General features: G+C 42.6%; 2 protein-coding genes across 2 annotated transcripts in view; one reads left to right on the top strand and one right to left on the bottom strand.

Annotated features, from left to right (window-relative positions):
• LOC122624477 (adenylate cyclase type 9) overlaps positions 1–3082 on the bottom strand; it is a 44129-nt gene extending 41047 nt beyond the window's left edge. The window contains exon 1 of the mRNA XM_043804029.1: positions 2545–3082. The gene's annotated coding sequence lies outside the window, so the exon portion shown is untranslated. The remainder of the gene's footprint in view (positions 1–2544) is intronic.
• Positions 3083–16788: 13706 nt separating this feature from the next.
• On the top strand, positions 16789–18122 carry LOC122623563 (probable isoaspartyl peptidase/L-asparaginase CG7860). The gene has a single exon (XM_043802790.1). The coding sequence runs from the start codon at positions 17026–17028 to the stop codon at positions 18019–18021; it is 996 nt and encodes a 331-aa protein (XP_043658725.1). The 5' UTR covers positions 16789–17025; the 3' UTR covers positions 18022–18122.
• Positions 18123–18143: the final 21 nt, after the last annotated feature.

The following is an 18143-nucleotide window of genomic DNA, read 5'->3' as shown; positions in this document are numbered from 1 at the left end:
TGTAATGAATATTTTATTTGCAGTTCGCTGTTTGCCAGTAGCATTACTTTTTGCACTGAAGTATATGAACTTTAATATCAAATCGTTTATCAATCGCTTGGTAACATTTATTTCACTCTCTATAAATCAAAAATGTATTAACTTTTATGCTATCATAAAGTAAATACAATACGCCAGAGAATGCGGCGATCCTTCTTGTTGAAAAGAAATGATAAGCCGGCATATCAATGGAGGGAGAAAGAGAGAGAGAGAGATGGAGAGGGAGAGAGAGAGGGAATCCATAAATAAAAGATTGATACGATTTTAAATCAAGCAGTTAAATCGTATGATGTTTACACCCCCACCATAATCAAAGTCATTTGAAAAACTGCTGCTAGGCATTTTAAAACAGCTCTGTGCTCGCATTCTATTTGTTTGTTAATAAATCAATAAAAATATTTCACATCATCTGGATAATACCAGATGAGCATCAACATATCAATGCCAACATTGAACTTTGTCTATTGGACTAGCACTTGATAAATCCCCATTGAATTTTATGTCTATTGAACGAATTGTTTTTAATGTGGTATCTCAGCAGCAAGCAGTTTGTATTTATTGAGCACAGGAATTTTGCAAGATTTTGGCTAATAATTGATAAATATTTCTTAGCTCGTATTTTTATGGATGCTGAAGAGCCAAGTAAAGTGCTATCAAAAACATGTAATGTACAAAGCGTTTAAAGCTGCTTCTAAAGGTGGTTTATGCATAGCTCTCAAATTATTTGCATGGGGAAAGCGATTATTCGTATAATGCCAATGCAGTATGGCATTTTTGCCAACTTAACCCTTTCCCCTTGCAAAATGTTAAGTTACAGCCTTTGTTTGCTACTTTTGCCGTTTGACGTTTGCCGTTTGACGTCTGCTGCAATTGCATTATTCTGAGCAATTTCCACTTGTCTAGATTGCTGCTAAGAACCATCCACTGCCCGCATCACTCCGCTCTTAACCCCTTAAAGCCCTTGGCCCCACTGCACTCCATGGGCTGTCAAAGCGCCAAGCGTTTTGTTTGGTATTGAAATTCTAGACAAGATTGCGCTTAACTGCACCCCGTTCCGCGGAATGCGCCTGCAACTGCGTTTAGTTCGGAGATACATCCATGGAATGCAATTTTCAGCCCGCCGGAAGGGGTTAAGAGGGGGGTTTTGGGAGGGGGTTCTCTAGAACGGAGCTGGTGGCGCGTTTTCACCGCAGACAAACAAGCGACTCTCGGTCATAACACACTGCCCCAGGAAATCCCACGCGTTTTCCACTTTCTTTCCTGCCAGGATCTGCATTGTAGCTTCTGGCCATTAACCCACTGAAGGCCAAGAGCATTTGGGGAAAACAATTTCGACATCGATGACTCGAAATCCTAAAAACCGAACCACACTTTATCATCATCCCCCTGCCTTTGGTTTTGGCTTAAGCTTTTGGACATTTTATGGACGGGACAGGGGCGTCGTTTCGTTTTGTTTCGGAAAGGGGGACAAATGCTGGCAGACAAAATGAAGCTGCAAACAGTAGTTTAGTTGGCAGGTTGCGTATATCTAACACCCATTAATCATGGTTTTCTGTTGCTAGCATCAATGGGAAATTCAATCTTCAACTTGGCAAATGTAAGATAATTAATTATTCCATTTTACATTTGTATATATTTTTGTCTTTTCAGAAGCTCCAATTGTTAATCTTAAATCCTAGCTGCGCCCTTTTGGCCAACAATGTTTTTGTGCCGGAGTGAAAGGGAGATAGTCGCAGAGAGAAAGAGCGAGAAAGGAAGTGTTCTTTAAGCCTGGTTTGAGCTAATGCAACAAAAGCAACAAAAACATAAAGCAAGCCTCTCTTACGTTCTCTTTCTTACCCCGTACTTCTGGAGAATGGGGGTATGTGCATATTGAAAACGCACAACGTTCAAATCCCGAACTCCATTTCGTACAGATTTGAAACAGTAGAAGCTTAAACGATTAATACATTAAAATTATATGATTGTTGTTTTAACGACTCCTAGACTTTTATATTCACAGCCATTATAGACTTAACACCTTGATCTCGGGATCTATCATATACATAGTTTTGCACCAGTTTTGGGATACAGATTCCTGACTATATAATTTCTACTCTCTTTAATATTTTTGTTAATATTATAGATAATAATGGAACCAATTATTTACTTTATTCGCATATTCATAAAAAGGGTATCGCACAACTGCAACTCTTCTTGTTCTCTCTCTTTCTCTCTGCGTTCCCTTCGCCGGCGGTTCGGCCAAAGAAGATCGGTAGGAAGAGGAGAACGCGAAGATCGCTTGCAGTTTTCTGTATCTCCCAAACGCTGCCGACGTCGACGGCGACGCAAGCAGCGCACTTGTAGAGTGCACCGCGTTAAACTGAAAGGCGAACCAGAAACAAAAACAATAACAATAATAAATAACAATAATAAATAACAAATCACAGATCACCAGTAGCAAATAGCTGCGAATGAACTTGACTCTCGATTTACCAAATCGAATTTCCCATTTTATACACTTACTTGTTTTCGCTCTCGTTTCGCCTGCTTCTTTGTTTTGTTCTGTTAAAACACAAAACAGAAAGATCTCTCGCTCAAAAAAAAGAAGAGGGAATGACAAAAATCAAAACAAGAGTCGAAACTAATTAAAAAGCAAACAAAACTAACGCACGCACACACACACGCACACACACTCGTACGCACAGTAAAAAAAAGTGAAAACAAAAATTAACGAATTAGTTGAACCACGTTTAGTTGTTGTTACTATGCTTTTGTTTTGTTTTGCACGAATATTATAAATGGCAAAGAAATAAATCCAAACACACGCGCTCGAAAATCAAAAGTCAACATTGGTTGCTGCTGCTGTTGTTGTAGCTGTTGTCGTTGTTGTTGTTTCTGCTGTTCTTATCACACGTTCTTCGCTTTTCTCTTTTAAGTCTCGTTTGGTCTGAGTTTGGTTTTGGTTTTAGTTTCAGTTTCAGTTTCGGCTTCAGTTAAAGTTTCTTCGCTCGTTTTGGGACCGCAGCCTCCAAGTTTTTCCGCCGAACGTCCGCCACCCGCGACTTCGAAGTTCGGAATGAAATTTGGAGCGGAATCGCAGCGCAGCAAAAGGCAGCGAACCAAGCACGCACAGTGGTCCAAAACCGGCTAGAATGCCTTGTGCCTGGAATGCTTGCGAAAATGTGCTAAAACACTAACTAATTTGCAGGAAAATAACGATAACTTATGCGCTGCTTACTATTTGGTTTTCCACTGTGCATTACAATTAATAATAATAGTAGTTTTACTAAATATATTGCATGAGATTGATCGACATCTTTGATAAGCCCCACGTTATCCCCCGTATGTGGTAACTTGACTCTTTTTTATATCTTGTACCCAGCACAGTCTCAAAAGCATGCCCTAGACCATCCGCCTTTGCCCCACTGTGCGGCGTCGCGAACAAAACACAACAGGTTCGAACGCAGGTTCGGTTTGATGCGGCACTTCGAACCTGGTTCGATGGCCAAATCGCTGCAGTGGCGCCCCACCAAAATGTTGCATCTGCAGTTCGACGCGAGTGGTGCAGCTCCACTTATTACTTTGCTTTTAAAAAGCCATTTTCCACATTTAAGAAGCATTTTTAAAGGTTGTTTAAAAATGAAACACAATGCAGTCTTTGTGTTTGGCTAGCATTCCAAGTTTTACTTAATTTAAATTTCGAAAAATGTATAAAATTAAGTCAAATGAATAACAAGAAAGTAAGTATCCTACGCTCCAATACTGTGTAAAATTATAGTTCTCTATTCAAGGTGCTAAAATCGTCTACTTAAACTTAAAATCCAAGTTAACCCATATACCCTGGAAGGCAAAAGCGGCAAAAGAGTGTTAATAAATGTGCGACTTAATTATTTGGGAAACATAACTCAATTCTCCACCAACTGTTGATTTCGGACCATGGAAAGGAAATTCGTGCCACAAAAAGGCACAAATTATTGGCGGCCCTACCCGAATCAACTGGCGACTGGACGTGACCCTTGACGCTGATTGGGATTATGGGTTATGATTCAATTTGGAACTCGAAAATAGCCGGGAATGTTAATCAGCTGCCAATTAGCTGTCTGTTCAGCAGATCCCGGACTCCAAGCTCCAAGAATCCTCCAATCCCAGAATTATGCAAAAGCCCAACGAATGCAAATCAAATTCCGCAGAAAGGGTAGTCCTGTTCCCGACTTGACTTTCATGCATTTTATTATATTACTCGCAGCCTTAGATTATACATATGTATATTTTATTGTATTTATTAAGAAGAATGTAAATTTATTAAATTATAGAGAACATATGACTATTATTAATAGTTTAGTTCATATTCACATTTTAATTCGTAACATTTTGCATTACATTTATATTAATAGCATTGTGGGAATTTGACGAAGAGTCCCCTATGATTCTTTGATTTTATATGCAATCTAATAAAATGTTTTTCTTTTTGCAAGGACTCTGTACTGAGAGGGCAGCTTAGGAGTTTTTCCGCTGCGGAAACCCCTTTCTGCCTTATAAATCTCCCAGGCTGTCGAATTAAGCACTTCCCCCGCTCACCATCTCGCTCCGGTATTGTTGGCCATAATTCGTGGAAACTTTGCCATCCTGTCAATTAGTAGAAGTCAGCAATTGCAGTCATCCTTGGCCCTCAATATCCATTGCTCCCACTGCCACCCACTTTTCCCGACACTGGGCAAACTCATTTCGCAGTAAATTAAAAGACACTGCCACCAGTGGCAGTGGCAGTTGCAGGTGCAGGTGCATGTGCATGGGGAAAATGGGGAAAAGTGCGGTGGAAATCGGGTCAAATCGAAGGGTATTTAAAGGCTGGAAGTGTATTTAAGCTGTCTACTCTGTGCCTGGAGTTGTGGAAAAATGCCACGTTGGCATAAATAATTCAGAAAACAGAAACAGAAGACAAAGGCAGGCGACAGCTGAAGTACGAGCGGCAAAAAGGACACCCAGGACATTTTAACCATGTCCTTGTGGAGCCCCACTGACAAATGACAAATGCAGTGGACTTAATTACATCTCCGCAATCTCAGTCATCCCGGGGAAAAACTCTCCACTTGCCGTCAACGGGTTTTGGCATCCGTTTTCACTTTCAGGCCCAGTTCCCAGTCCCATTTCCCATTTCCCTTTTCCCATTACCCAACGCCCAGGTGCGAAGCGGCAGGTGGGTGGGCGGAAAAGCCGAGCGGAAAAGCGAGTGGAGAGGACACCTGTTGCATCTTGCATTTCAAACGAGTGCAACGTTGACTAATTGCTGCTTGTTAACAGGCCCAGCCAAAAGGGGTAATTGCGGAAAATTGAGACTCTGAAATGGCGGAAAATGGAGCAGAAGATGGAGGCTTCGGCCTTGAAACATGCCACTCGATTGGTGGCCCAACGTATAGAGAAAATCAAAATCCAAACAGCCACAATTATGCGATTCTGTCAAATGCTCCAGTTTTCTGGTGGAATTAATCTATATTTCACTCACCAACAGCTACCATTGTAAATATTCCTTTGTTTTAGATTCTTTTGAGACCATAAAAGAGAGAAAGTGTATTTAGCTTCATTGCCGTCTCACTGGAAAAGCGAAGGGCGATGGCAAGTTTTCTCGTGGCTGCACCTTAGCGCATCCTAATTACAGGACGCTTTGATCAAAGTTTTCCCTTGATTTTCCAGCTAATCAAAAGGGGTTGTCAAAGCCATTTGCATTCACTGGGAGAGGCCCTGATGTGACTGGAGATAGAAGCAACTGGAAATAGCGCCATCCACTGCATTACAACGTTTACAATGTCAAATGAAGGTAACTACTGTGGGTCTTAACCAAATCAGAAAGTTTAGATTCAAAAGACTTAGCCCACTTGGCCCACCTGTTGGCCACCGAGTCGAAAGTGCCGAGTCCTGTCTAGTGGTAATTTAATTTATATGATGCCACGCCCACTCGCTGACCCGCCGGACGCCGCCCATTGACGTGGATATTCTATAACGCTGACTCGTGCAGTCGCAGCTGGAGCTTCTGGTAAACAAAATGTATTCTAATTACAGACCTGCAGCGAATGTCCTTGGCCCACTCACTGCGCCACTGAGCCACTGAGCCACCAACGAGTCATCGAGCCACCGAACCACTCAGCACCACACCCCATCAATTGGCATCATGCAGCTTATTTATTTACGACGCACTTGCGCCACTCCACTTCAGGTGGTGGTGTCCCCTGCAGCGACCATCTCCATGGCAGGAACTATCTGAGCCAAGTGCCATAACAGTCAACAGCATTCGCCAGATTCAGATACATAGCTCACCTTCAAACAGCATAACCACTAATTGCAATTGTTTAAAAGAAGTGTGGCCAAACTATACATTGGGATATTACTAAACATAAATAACCAACTAAATGTATATCACTCCTTCACTGCTCTCCAAATTCGGCCTGCTTCATCCTTACTGTCCGCTTTATGACGGAGTCCATAACTTTGCTTTAATGCAGTTCCAAAAATCGCCGAAAGTTATCCGGAATTAAGCAACGGGTACCTGGTTTTGATGGGCGGCGCAGGAGGATGGGGATGAGGAGGGTACTGGAGCTTGGGGACTTATTCCTGAAGGTGCTTGGGAGTGCATGTTGGATTTTTACGATGGCATTGGGTGCGTCATAAAGCGACGCGGATGCAGGATGCCTCCTTGAGTTTTTCCTTTGACAATTTCACTCACTGCTTCGTGTTGAAATATTTAAGGGGACTCGTGAATTTGCTCAATAAAAATTCAACTTTCTTGCCACTTACATTCGCACACACACACACACCAACACATACCAACACACACACACCCACATACGCATAGGAACGCGAGCACATCTTCAATTTTCTGGCCACGCTGCGTATACGTAATGCGTCGAAAAGTATGCTATAAATTTTGAAAATTCAGCAGCTCATCCGCTCCACCGCCCCCCATTCGCAGTAATTACGGGACACGCCCCTTTCGCATACGCCCACATTGGCAGCTCGCAGGCAACAGCGATATCGTGTGGGCGGGCCGCAGTGGGCGTGGCTGGTATCGTTTTGATCAAAATGAGTTAAATTCCATTTTCATTCGCACACACACACACACACGTAGCCCAGTATGCAAATATGCGATACATTCCGTCTCGCTCACCCATCCCTCGCCCTGTCTCTTTCCGTTTCTCCGGTTTTTCTCTGTGTGCCGGAGAAATGTGACCGCATTTGGGTGTCCAACTCCCGTGGGGCCATTAAATCAATAGACAAAGACATTAAAGGGAATATTCAACAGATTGTCGAAACATTTCCCACGGGACGGCGCCTTTTATGTGGACATAAACATATATTATGATCCGATATTGATAGCGTGCCATGTATTTGGCAGTTGCGAATGCTTATTGAATATTACTTGGCTTCCAAGGCGTTTGTGCAAAGTAAATTGTTTTTTTCAACAAACAAGTGAAGTGTTTCCTATCAAAATAGTGGAATTATGTGGAATTCTCAGAAAGAAATGGAATTGGGCATCAATTTTTAGACATCCCTTGAAACATGAAGATATTTTATTTATTTCGCTGGCATTCAGAAAAGTTTTCGCATTCCACTCGACAGTATTCATATTTTACATGAAAGTTCGAAAATCTCGAAATGAATCGTCCTTGCCATGAGAGTTTTATTACAGCTGCATATGTAAGCGGGTATATAAGCACTCACTGTACATACGCCGCTGTCTGCGTTACATATAATTTCTGAATAAGTTTCCAATGATTTTATTTTATTGTTTTCCCTTTGCGAAGGCCACCACCAAAATCACTTAAAGTTCGGGACTCGGATGGCCAAAAGCCAAGAGCAAAGGCGAAGGCGAAGGCGCAGGCATTAGGGTCAAGGCTGTCCTGCCATGAACTGCCCCACCTCCTGACCCCCACCTCCTGACCCCCAACTCCTGACCCCTAACACCAGAGCCCAGATCCTGGTACGTGTGTGCCTGTGTGTATGTGTGTTTAAGTGCGTAGTCAAAAGGCAAAGCGCAGAACGCAGAACGCTTCTTAATTTCCTGCTTCGAAATTAATGCCAATAATTTGTTTGGCGCAACCCAAAAAATGTGAGCCCACCTGATGGCCTGGCAATTATCCTTGGTATCCGGTTCCTTTGTGCGAGAGTCCTTTTTGGGGCTTGTTTGACCACCTGCCAGGCGGCAAATGCAACACAAACAATTAACATGCCCCCTTCATTAGCATGAAAAATTAACCCACAAGCGCTTCACAAATATACAAAGATTCACTGGGCGACAATGGGCCCGAATAAATGTAAATCTCAATTATTTAAATGACCAATTTATATTTACTTGTAAGCTAAATACAATTCTAGTAACTGCTTGCATATATGAGCGCATATTTCTAAAATATTTCTAAGTAAACTATTTTTTCGCAGTGCAACTATGTAAACTGAAAAGGGACGAAAAGAAGTGCGTAGACGTGAATGGCACGGGATTCCAAGTCGCAGTCCGGCGCAATTGGAGGTCCCTCAATGACAATGCGATGGAGTAGGTCCGGGCACCCACCTGTTCGGGTGAAAGTAAGGTTTGATGGGGTTTGGGGGTGGTGGGTGGTTTGGGGAGTGGGGTGGGGGTGGGGGAGCAGTTTGGCGCCCGAAGGCCATCGAAAGCGGCGTAATGCGTGCGTGCCCACAAACGTGTGCTCAACATTTATTATGGACAGCTGCCCGTATTGTCCCTCGCCAATTTGGCCGGCTCCTTCGTCCTTTTCCCCTCCTCCCCCCCACCTAACCCCCCTGCAACTCGATTTTTCCAATTGCTGTGTTGTTGAGTGATTGAGCATTTGATTGTTCGCATGTAAATTAAGGAAAGCGGATCAAGGTTTAGCCGAGGGTTTACCAAATTATCAATAAAACTGAAGCCAAACCCAAAGCAAAATATGTTTTGTAAAACACTAAATCTAAAATTGAATTCGAAAGAAGTGTAGATTTGAAGCTGGATGGTGGAAATGCTTAATATTGTAATACCAATGCATAAATCTATAACAATTAAAGCAGTTCTCTCGGTTTATCCAATTAAAATATTAATAATTATAACGATGCATGCGCAAACCGAGATTTTCAGTAAATTTCCCAACCAGCTTCTTCGCGGTGAAAGTGGTTAAATTGGGAGTTGGGCGATGGGGGTTGGGGGTGGTGCAGGTGGGTGGAGCGGATTAAGATGGGGCTGGGAAACAAATGAATTCTGAAATCCAATCGGAACGCAGTGCACGCACATGAAAAACAACACAAACAGAGAACCGAAAACCGAAAACCAAACTGAAGCGAAACAAAACAAAACAAAACGAAACGAAAAGCGTATCAAACAGAATAAAAAGAGTGTTACAATCGGGGCTGGAAAAGCGAAACTTTCTGCCCGTGGGGCGGCAAATTTTGATGGGGCAATGGGTGGCGGGGGGTTGGGGGTTGGGCGTGATAATTCAGCTTGCTGCCGCATGCTGCAAGTTCAAGGTCAGCGCCGCGGGGCAGCCAGACACGAGCGTCGTCGAAAGCGTTATTGCAGCCGCGCTGCTGGATCGGCGCACTATATCGCATATAGAAGAATATGGGTGGCGAATGGCTAATCCCCATCACTCAGCCAAATGACGGATGCGACTTGATGTGACTTTGTAAAAAATATGGGCTTGCAAATCGAATCCAAGGCGACCCGAGCCATATATTAATAGATAGAAATATACAGCCTCGACTGGGCCATTATATGAAGAGGTTATAAAGATTATATAAATATAATTAGATATTAAATAGTGAACTTTAACTTAAAAGCTTGTTTTCTATAGCTCTTTGTCGATATAGTTTAAAACACACCATATACACACTGTTAAACTTCCCATTCACCTTAAGGATGCCGTTTCTATAGAGGCTGCTAGAAGTTCCCGAGCTCTTCAATTCGAACATACCTCAACAGAATTTAATACCCCTTGCTGGCTACTGTCATATAAACTAAAAAAAAAGGGTGGGGGAAAGTGAAGCGGACAGCCGCGATAATGAAACACAAACTCTCGTCTCAAGAGCCAAAAACTGAAACTGACAATCGAGTGAAATGTGAACGAAGGGGGCGCAATGGGCGGTGGGCGTGGCTGATGTGTGTGTGTGTGTGTGTTGGCACACACAGGCAAACACAAACAAAGAATGCACATACACAGAAAGCCGCAGCAAATTTCGGGAGTAAGAGCTAATAAATATGTGCACAGGAAGAAAATTCAGCATCAATGAATTCAAATTATATTAAATACTTATTTTAAATAAGTTAATATAGGATTTTAGACATCAAAAGACATATTTAGACATTTTTGAATATCTTCCCTTTCATTCGGTTTATAAAACTTAGTGCGGGGCATCACTTTAATATTTTTTCGACAGTGTACGAGCCTCTGCCATCGCAGACAGGACAATTGAGCGACAGGCGATGGAGGATCAGGGATTCGGAGGATTCGTAGGACTCGTAGGATACCGGGGCACAGGACACAGAGGAGTGACCCGAGGACGTGGGCAATCAAATTTCCACCAAGGCAACATAACACATAAAAGCCAAGTGTTTGATGTCCTTTGTCCAATGTGGCTCCTGTTGGTTTTTCCTTTTTTTTGTCGGCGCTGGGGTGCCAAACGTAACGTAAAGAGTCCTGTCCGAAAGTTTTTGCAAAAATGTGGTGCTTATGCGGAGGCACTCCACACGTAAATTGCTATCACAGAAAGTAGAAGTGTAGATATCCTGGATAAATATAATGCTTAATACAATTTTTGCATTTTTAATTTGAATTGAGCTCCATTCTGCAGCCATATGAAACTCTGAAACTATAATCCGAACTATAATCATTTGTAGAAACACTCAATGTTGTGTTGCATGAACCGCATGAAGTACATTGGGCACAGCAACTGGACACACAGGTACATACATACATATGTCCATACATACAGATGTGTGCCTGGAGAGCCTGGAGTCAAGCCATTCTGCGTCCATGTAAACCATGTAAACAGCCGCAAAGCGAGTTCATTGCCACCCACAGCTCCACCGAAACCATCCAAAACCACCCACGTCCACCCACCCAGCAGTCCCTTGGATCCCCATTCAAAAAACCCCCCTGTTTTCTGGACGCCCCTGTTGCTTGTCATTTGCTGCTTCATATTTCTTCATTGCCATAATGAAGCCCAAAACAGAAGGCAAAACAGGGCAAACTGCAATAACAGGAGAAAAACCAAAAAAAAAAAAGGAAAAGGGGGGGAAAGCAAAACGAGTAACGGGTATAAAAAAAGGACAACCACCGGGCGAAGTAACACGTAAATTAATCGCAATTGCAAAAGTTATTTGTTACCCCCTGCAATTTACAAGGGATTTCACACAATTTTCGAGAGGAAGCCAAACTTTCTGTGCTTTGAATCATGGGAAAACAGTTTATTTTATTATTTGCCCCTTACATAGGTATTGAATATCCACCCGTTACTCGTAGAGTACCATATAAAATATATATTAAGAACATATCACATATCTAGTCCTATTCCCAACACAACATGGCACTTTATTAACCACAAACTCAAGCCGAAATCAGACCCAAGTATTTTGAAATTGAATTAGTTCTAGGGGAGATTGAATAGAACTCAGGAAGCTATTGGTAGCAGATCCCAGCTGCTTACCAGCACAAAAGTTTCGAAGGAAAGGGAAAACTTCATCATTCCCTGGTAGTAGTAGTGTAGTCACACTACACTGTATAAAATATATTTATAATAAATATAATATATCCCGAAAAATTCTAAATTAAACATGTCACAGTTAATACACCATTTTTTATTATCTAGATTGTAATACTTTAAAATATATAAAATATTTTTAATCAATTTTAATCGCGATTAGGTACAACATCTATAAAATGTACCACCTCTCCGTTTTTCGTGTGTAGACCAGCTTTAATTGCTATCAGCCAAGTCCTGGCCAACAATAAGCCAATAGATGAGGTCAATTCACAACAATCGATAAAAGTGCGCCAAATAGAAACTTCATATATATAGTGTATATATAGATGTATATATCTGTATAGATGTATTCAAATTGCTGCAGTCGTTGGAAGGGCGAGTTGCTTGCCAATGGCAAGGAAATGAAGTTATAACACGCAATTTGGGCTCAACAAACAGGCATGAGATGTCGATAAATTCAATTATCCAGTGCCAGGATAAACAGATAATATCCAATGTGGTGAGTTGGCGATCGCCTGCGGTTTATTCTAAATTAATTTTCAAGTGGCCGCCTCGAACGGAAAACGGACCGAAAGACATCAAATCAAAGTCAAGTTAAAATCTAGGGCAGATGGGGGGGTTTGGGAGATTGGGGGGTTGGTTTTCCAAGTAGACACGTCTTTCAAACGGAAAAACAAAGCAAAATAGATGGCCAAAAGGGAGCTGACAATTTAATTTGCCAGCCAGGACGTACAAAGGACGCAGGACAACGACCTTGCCAAGTGTCCAAGTGTAACCGATACGGCAACGTGGATTACAATCCATCCTGAATCCATTAGGAATCAAAACCAACCGAAATTTGCCAGACAATCAAGAGTTTAATTGGGAAGTTACTTAGTGCGGCACTGCGAAAAATAAGTCCCAACTGTTAGAGTGAAAAGCTAAATGTTGTTATCTTAATCAATTCTCTATTTGAGTTGTTTAATAATACAAGACCCACTTGAAGTTTCTTCAACGAATACCAGCAGTTTTTATTCTTGGCCCAATAAGAACTATTTTTGGCTCTATTGATGATATTTTCCATAATCCAAGTACTACAGTTGTAATATTTAAATATATTTCCCATACTTTAGTAAACTTTTTAACAGTTTATAGAAAACCGGCGTAATTGTTCTCTGTTTTGCCAGCCCAGTTGAAAAAGGGCTTAATTGGAAAACGACTTGAGCCGAGAAGGTGTTTTAAGCAGCCGACTCCTCGGGAAATGCCAGAGACAGCAAATTATCCGGTTTCCCACTGGATGGCTGGGCTAAGCCGGAAGGGGAAGGGGGAGGGTGGAGGGAAAATCGGCGGGAAAAGTGGAAAGTGGAAATGGAGCCCATTGAATGGCAGCTGTAAGCCGCAACAAAAGAGGCTCTCTGGCGTCTTTGTCGCCATTGTCAATGTCACTCCGGTTCCAATTTCCGATTTGCGATGCCCGTTGCCCGATTTCTGATGCCCACTGCCGCTGCACTTACCCAAAGGAGTCGACAGGTGGATCTCAGGTGTTGCGACCTTGATCCCTGACGGGGCTTTGGATATTTGGGACGATGGTCGCCCTTTGGACGTGGGTTGTCCAATCAGGCTCACGCTTCAACGCCAACGCAATCATTATCGTAGCATACTTTTCAGCTGCCACTGCTACAGGAAGTAGCTGATAGCTATCCTCTGGATGAAAGGAACACCTTCAATGCACGTATTGTTACCTTAAATTAATTGCGTTTACTCAACTTCTATATTAAATATTATTTTACATTGCATCGTTTCAATGACAACCCCCAAACGTATGAATTATGTATTTAAAATATACTGAAAACTAATTATAATTGATTGAAGAAACCCAATATATGTGCAGATTGAAATTTCGCATAATTAATATGTCGAAAACGCCTAATTTTGCATTATTTAATGGCACAGTAACCAATACTGTTGTGCGCAATTAAATACTCATTAAAATAAATTATAGTTAAAACCAGATTGCATGCATTTGAGATAAACTTTAATTTAAACATATAATTCTATTTCGTTGTGAGCAATAAACTGCTCATTAAAATGCGTTAATATGAGGGGTTTGGCTCAGCGAAGAGCCAATTTCATTGTGGTACTTAACACATATATATTATATTTTAATTTGTATATTACATCTCCACATGCAGTTGCACAAATTCATTGAAAGGGGTTAAAGTATCTGAAGGACATTTGAGCTTAATCCGGTAATGAGCTTTTGGCTTTACACCAAGTGGCACTCTATAATCCTGCATACCTGTGCATCCCCATCCCCATCCACATTCATATATACAACCTTTCTGTTATGAGCATTTCACACCCAATTAGATCGCTAAGGCCAGAAGGTACGTGAACTATTACCCCGGTTCCTTTCCCATATCCTTCAGCCCCTTTAATCGCAGCGCGCTGGACGAGAAGAGTTCATTGGGGGCAATAATGGCGATGATAATGACTATGATTACGATGATGGGGGTCATGCGAGGACGACGACTGACGACTGACACAACCCATCGTTGCTGGAATCGTTAACAATTTCTGACATTTTGATTTATAAATTCGAACCCACCCGCCCAGAGTCCAACTTCTATTTCACCGCGTCTATTGTTCCTGCAGCTGTTTCTTTGGCCTTTTTTGCGAGCTCCTCGCTGCTGCACAAAGTGAAATTTACGTTTGATCCCCAAACGATTGGAGCGGGGGCTTTTCGGTGGAAAATTGGCTGCGGAGCAGCAGAAAAAAAAGGGGAAAATGGCAAGAGAGGACTGCCAAAATTGCTCCATCGGGCCCCCAGAGAAATGGAAGAAATTATAACGAGAAGGGGGTCAGAGTCAAGCAACGCCGTGCTCACGTTCGATGCCATAAAATGTTATTATGCACTCGAGTGTGCACCGAACATGCCGATGTTCTGGTGCGGGAGTCCCCAGCCATATAAACCAGTTCACGGCAATCCCGACCAAGTTTCAAGCGCCTTAAACAATCGAGAAAACACAAAGCAATCTTCTATAAAATACACCAAAAAATATATTTAATAATGATATAAATATAGGTGTATATCGATCTATAATGACCAATAGCTACGTTAAATATTTGTCTATGTTAAACTATTAAACATCTAATTTATTTAGGAATCAGAAAACTGAAAGAGTGGCATTTTTTGCATTTTTGCACTACTCACACTCAAAAAAAAGTTAAGGTACTCACCCCTTTCCTCGAGCTCTTGCCACGTCAGAGCTGCCAGCTGGTTGTAGCTCCTGGAAAATAGCTAGCTCAGGCACTTCCTCCAGTAGGTCGAGATCACATGATTGATATCCTCTGCTGCCATGTTTCACATATCACTGCACCACTCACTCACAATTGGTATTTAAAAAAAAAACATCGAAAAAGTGGTTTGCTTACGTAGGACTTTTGAGAAGCGCAGAGGAGGGCACCTATATTTTGGTATTATTTAGTATTAAGTATTTAGTATTATTTAGTATTTAGTATTTAATACTATTTTAGTATTTTTTATTTAATTTTTTAGTATTTAGTATTTTTTAGTATTTAAAATTTAGTATTATTCATTATTTCCTTTTAATATAACGTAATACTTTCAGCTATCTTACTTATAATTTAATAATTTCACTTTGAATGCCAGCTAGAACAATAGAAATAGAATAGTGTTAACTAAGTATAACTATTATTTAATAATATATAAGGCTGTTTTTTGTTAAAAAACACCCGGGTGTTTGTTATTGCCGCAAATAGAGTGCTGTGACACCCGGTGTTTAGCGGGTGCACTTAGAGTGCCGGTGGCTGGCTGCAGTTCTCTGGTAGGAATCTTCTTACCTGAGTGAATTGATCTTTTGTTGTTTGAGGCGCCACCGACGGGGGGCGCCACTTGTGACGGAATGTAGATGGCGTCGCCACAAGTGAAAGAACTCGCCAGCCGTCGAGTGTTTTGATAAAGCGTTTCGCTTTAATTGCTTCATCATCATTGCCGCAGTGGGTGGTAGGTGGTGCATGGTGGATGGTGGATGGTGGGTGGTGTCATGCCCCGCAGGGTGGTGCACTTCATGTGCGTGCTTGACTGTGGTTCACTGGTGAAGTGACGCGCACGGGCAAAGACCATTGAACTTTAACATGTCGCTGGGAATGAATGGGGATGGCTATGAATATGACATGGCCATTGGCCACAAAATTACCCATTCACTATTGAGTGATGTTGAAAAGTAAATACGGCTAATAGAGGTATTTATAGAAAGAACTTCCACATCTGTTGGGGAAATATTGTCTCTGAATGAATGCTCAATGTCTTCAAATCACAAAAACTCCAAAATCATATCGATCAAGAAAGCTGAAGAGTGTGAGTTTGTAAAGAGCAATATTTATTTTTGTATTCCATGAGCCTTTCCATAAAACATGGCCAACAAGTTAAGCCTGTTTTCAAGTGAGATTCGAAAAAGTCGGATGCCACCACATATGTATATGTATGCATGTACCTTATCTTCAGGTTCACACGCCCATTTTAATAATTAAGCTCGAAAAATCTACCTCACGAACAATCGGATTATTCGCCTTATCAAAGTGCATGTGAGGGAAAACAAAAACAAAGGGCAGATCAAATCCAATCCACCTCGACTCGCGAATACCCTTACAGATAAAATTGTGAAAAATACACCATGCATATTATAATATATGTTATATGTACTCTCAAATGTTCTAACATAAGTTTGTGGTCTCTCTTATCTGAAATATGCACTTGAATAGAATGTGTGCATACCTAAAATGTCGTGGTATAAATATTATATTATAAATAAATATTACTATTTACTTTATATTCAAATGCATATTTCAGATAAGAGAGACCACAAAACCACTGAAAACGCAAGCGGATCAATACAAAATAAATGGCAGACCATTTGTTTACCCTACCCACAATAATATATATTATTAATATAGATTTGATACAGATTTGATTCAAACTTAAATGAATACAAATTAAAACATATATGTCAAAAATTTCTAGGCTTGCCATTGGGAAATTAATCAAAAGTCGATTTGGAAATCATTTCAGTTGGCAATGGACTCCTCCGGCAGGGAATTATCTGCGCCAACAATGAAGTCATAAAGACAAAGAGAGTATAAAACAATTCCCCAGCAATCGGAGCTCCAGACATAAGCTGCCCGAGTTGCCTGCCACATCGGACTACCCGGCTAACTTTGTAGTGTCAGCATAAAATCTCCGTAACTCCATCGAACATACCCGAAATGCCACGCCCAGTTCTGCTCATCCACGGGGGAGCCGGAGACATATCGGACTCCCGAATCGCTGGAAAGTTCGCGGGCATCAAGCAGGCCCTCCGCTCCGCATGGGGCCAATTGAGTCCGGACAATGGCAAAGAAGGCAGTGCCCTGGACGCCGTGGAGGCGGCGGTGCGCAGCATGGAGCTGGACGAGAACTTCAATGCCGGCTACGGCTCCTGCCTGAACACCAGTGGCGAGGTGGAGATGGAGGCCAGCCTGATGGAGGGCCGGGATTTGCGAGCCGGCTGCATCACCCTGCTGCGCGATGTGATGCATCCGATCACAGTGGCCCGTCGCCTGATCGAGAAGCAGCGGCACACCTTTCTCGGCGGCGCAGCGGCCCAGGAACTGGCCCTGGCCACGGGCAGCGAGCGACTGCAGCCGGGTGCACTGGTCACCGAGGGAGCACGCTTTACGTTGAAGGAGTTCCAGGATCAGGTGGCCGAGGGGAAGGATCCCTTCTTTGCGCGCACGGAACTGGCAGAGGACAAGCCGACACCGAAAACGGATCCCAGTGGCGAGACGGTCGGAGCGGTGGCCATGGACGCATCGGGCCAGATTGTGGTGGGCACCTCCACCGGCGGCATCACCGGCAAGTGGCCGGGTCGCATTGGGGACACACCCATTCTGGGCAGCGGCACCTATGCGGATAACTACCGTGGAGGCGTCTCCACCACGGGACATGGCGAGACCATCATGCGTTACAATCTGGCCCAGCGCATACTGGCCGCCATGGAGTACCAGGGACTGTCCGCCCAGGCAGCCGCCGACAGGGAGTGCCGCGAGATGACCAAGCGGCTGGGTGGCACTGGTGGCGCCATCGTTGTTGGCCACTTCGGCGATCTGGGCATCAGCTTCACATCGCGTCGCATGGCGTGGGGATATGTCCAGGATGGCACCATCTTTTACGGCATCGAGGGTCAGGTGGTGCACCAGGAGCCGTTCACAGTTTCCACGTAACTAAATTCGGAAAACCTTACCTTAACCATAACAAATAAAAGGGTTTGTTAAATGTCAGAAACAATGCATAAATTCAAAAAGAAAATATAAAGATAAATTAAAGTTGACCACAATATTGCTTG

The sequence above is a fragment of the Drosophila teissieri genome, chromosome X, assembly GCF_016746235.2.
Source record: "Drosophila teissieri strain GT53w chromosome X, Prin_Dtei_1.1, whole genome shotgun sequence".
NCBI classification, from domain to species: Eukaryota; Metazoa; Arthropoda; class Insecta; order Diptera; family Drosophilidae; genus Drosophila; species Drosophila teissieri.
Note: the sequence above shows the minus strand (reverse complement) of the source record. Positions and strands in the feature narration are given on the sequence as shown.

What these genes read in the sequence shown, in the direction of transcription:
- LOC122623563 (XM_043802790.1), top strand. Translation starts at nt 17,026, where the DNA reads ATGCCACGCCCAGTTCTGCTCATCCACGGGGGAGCCGGAGACATATCG.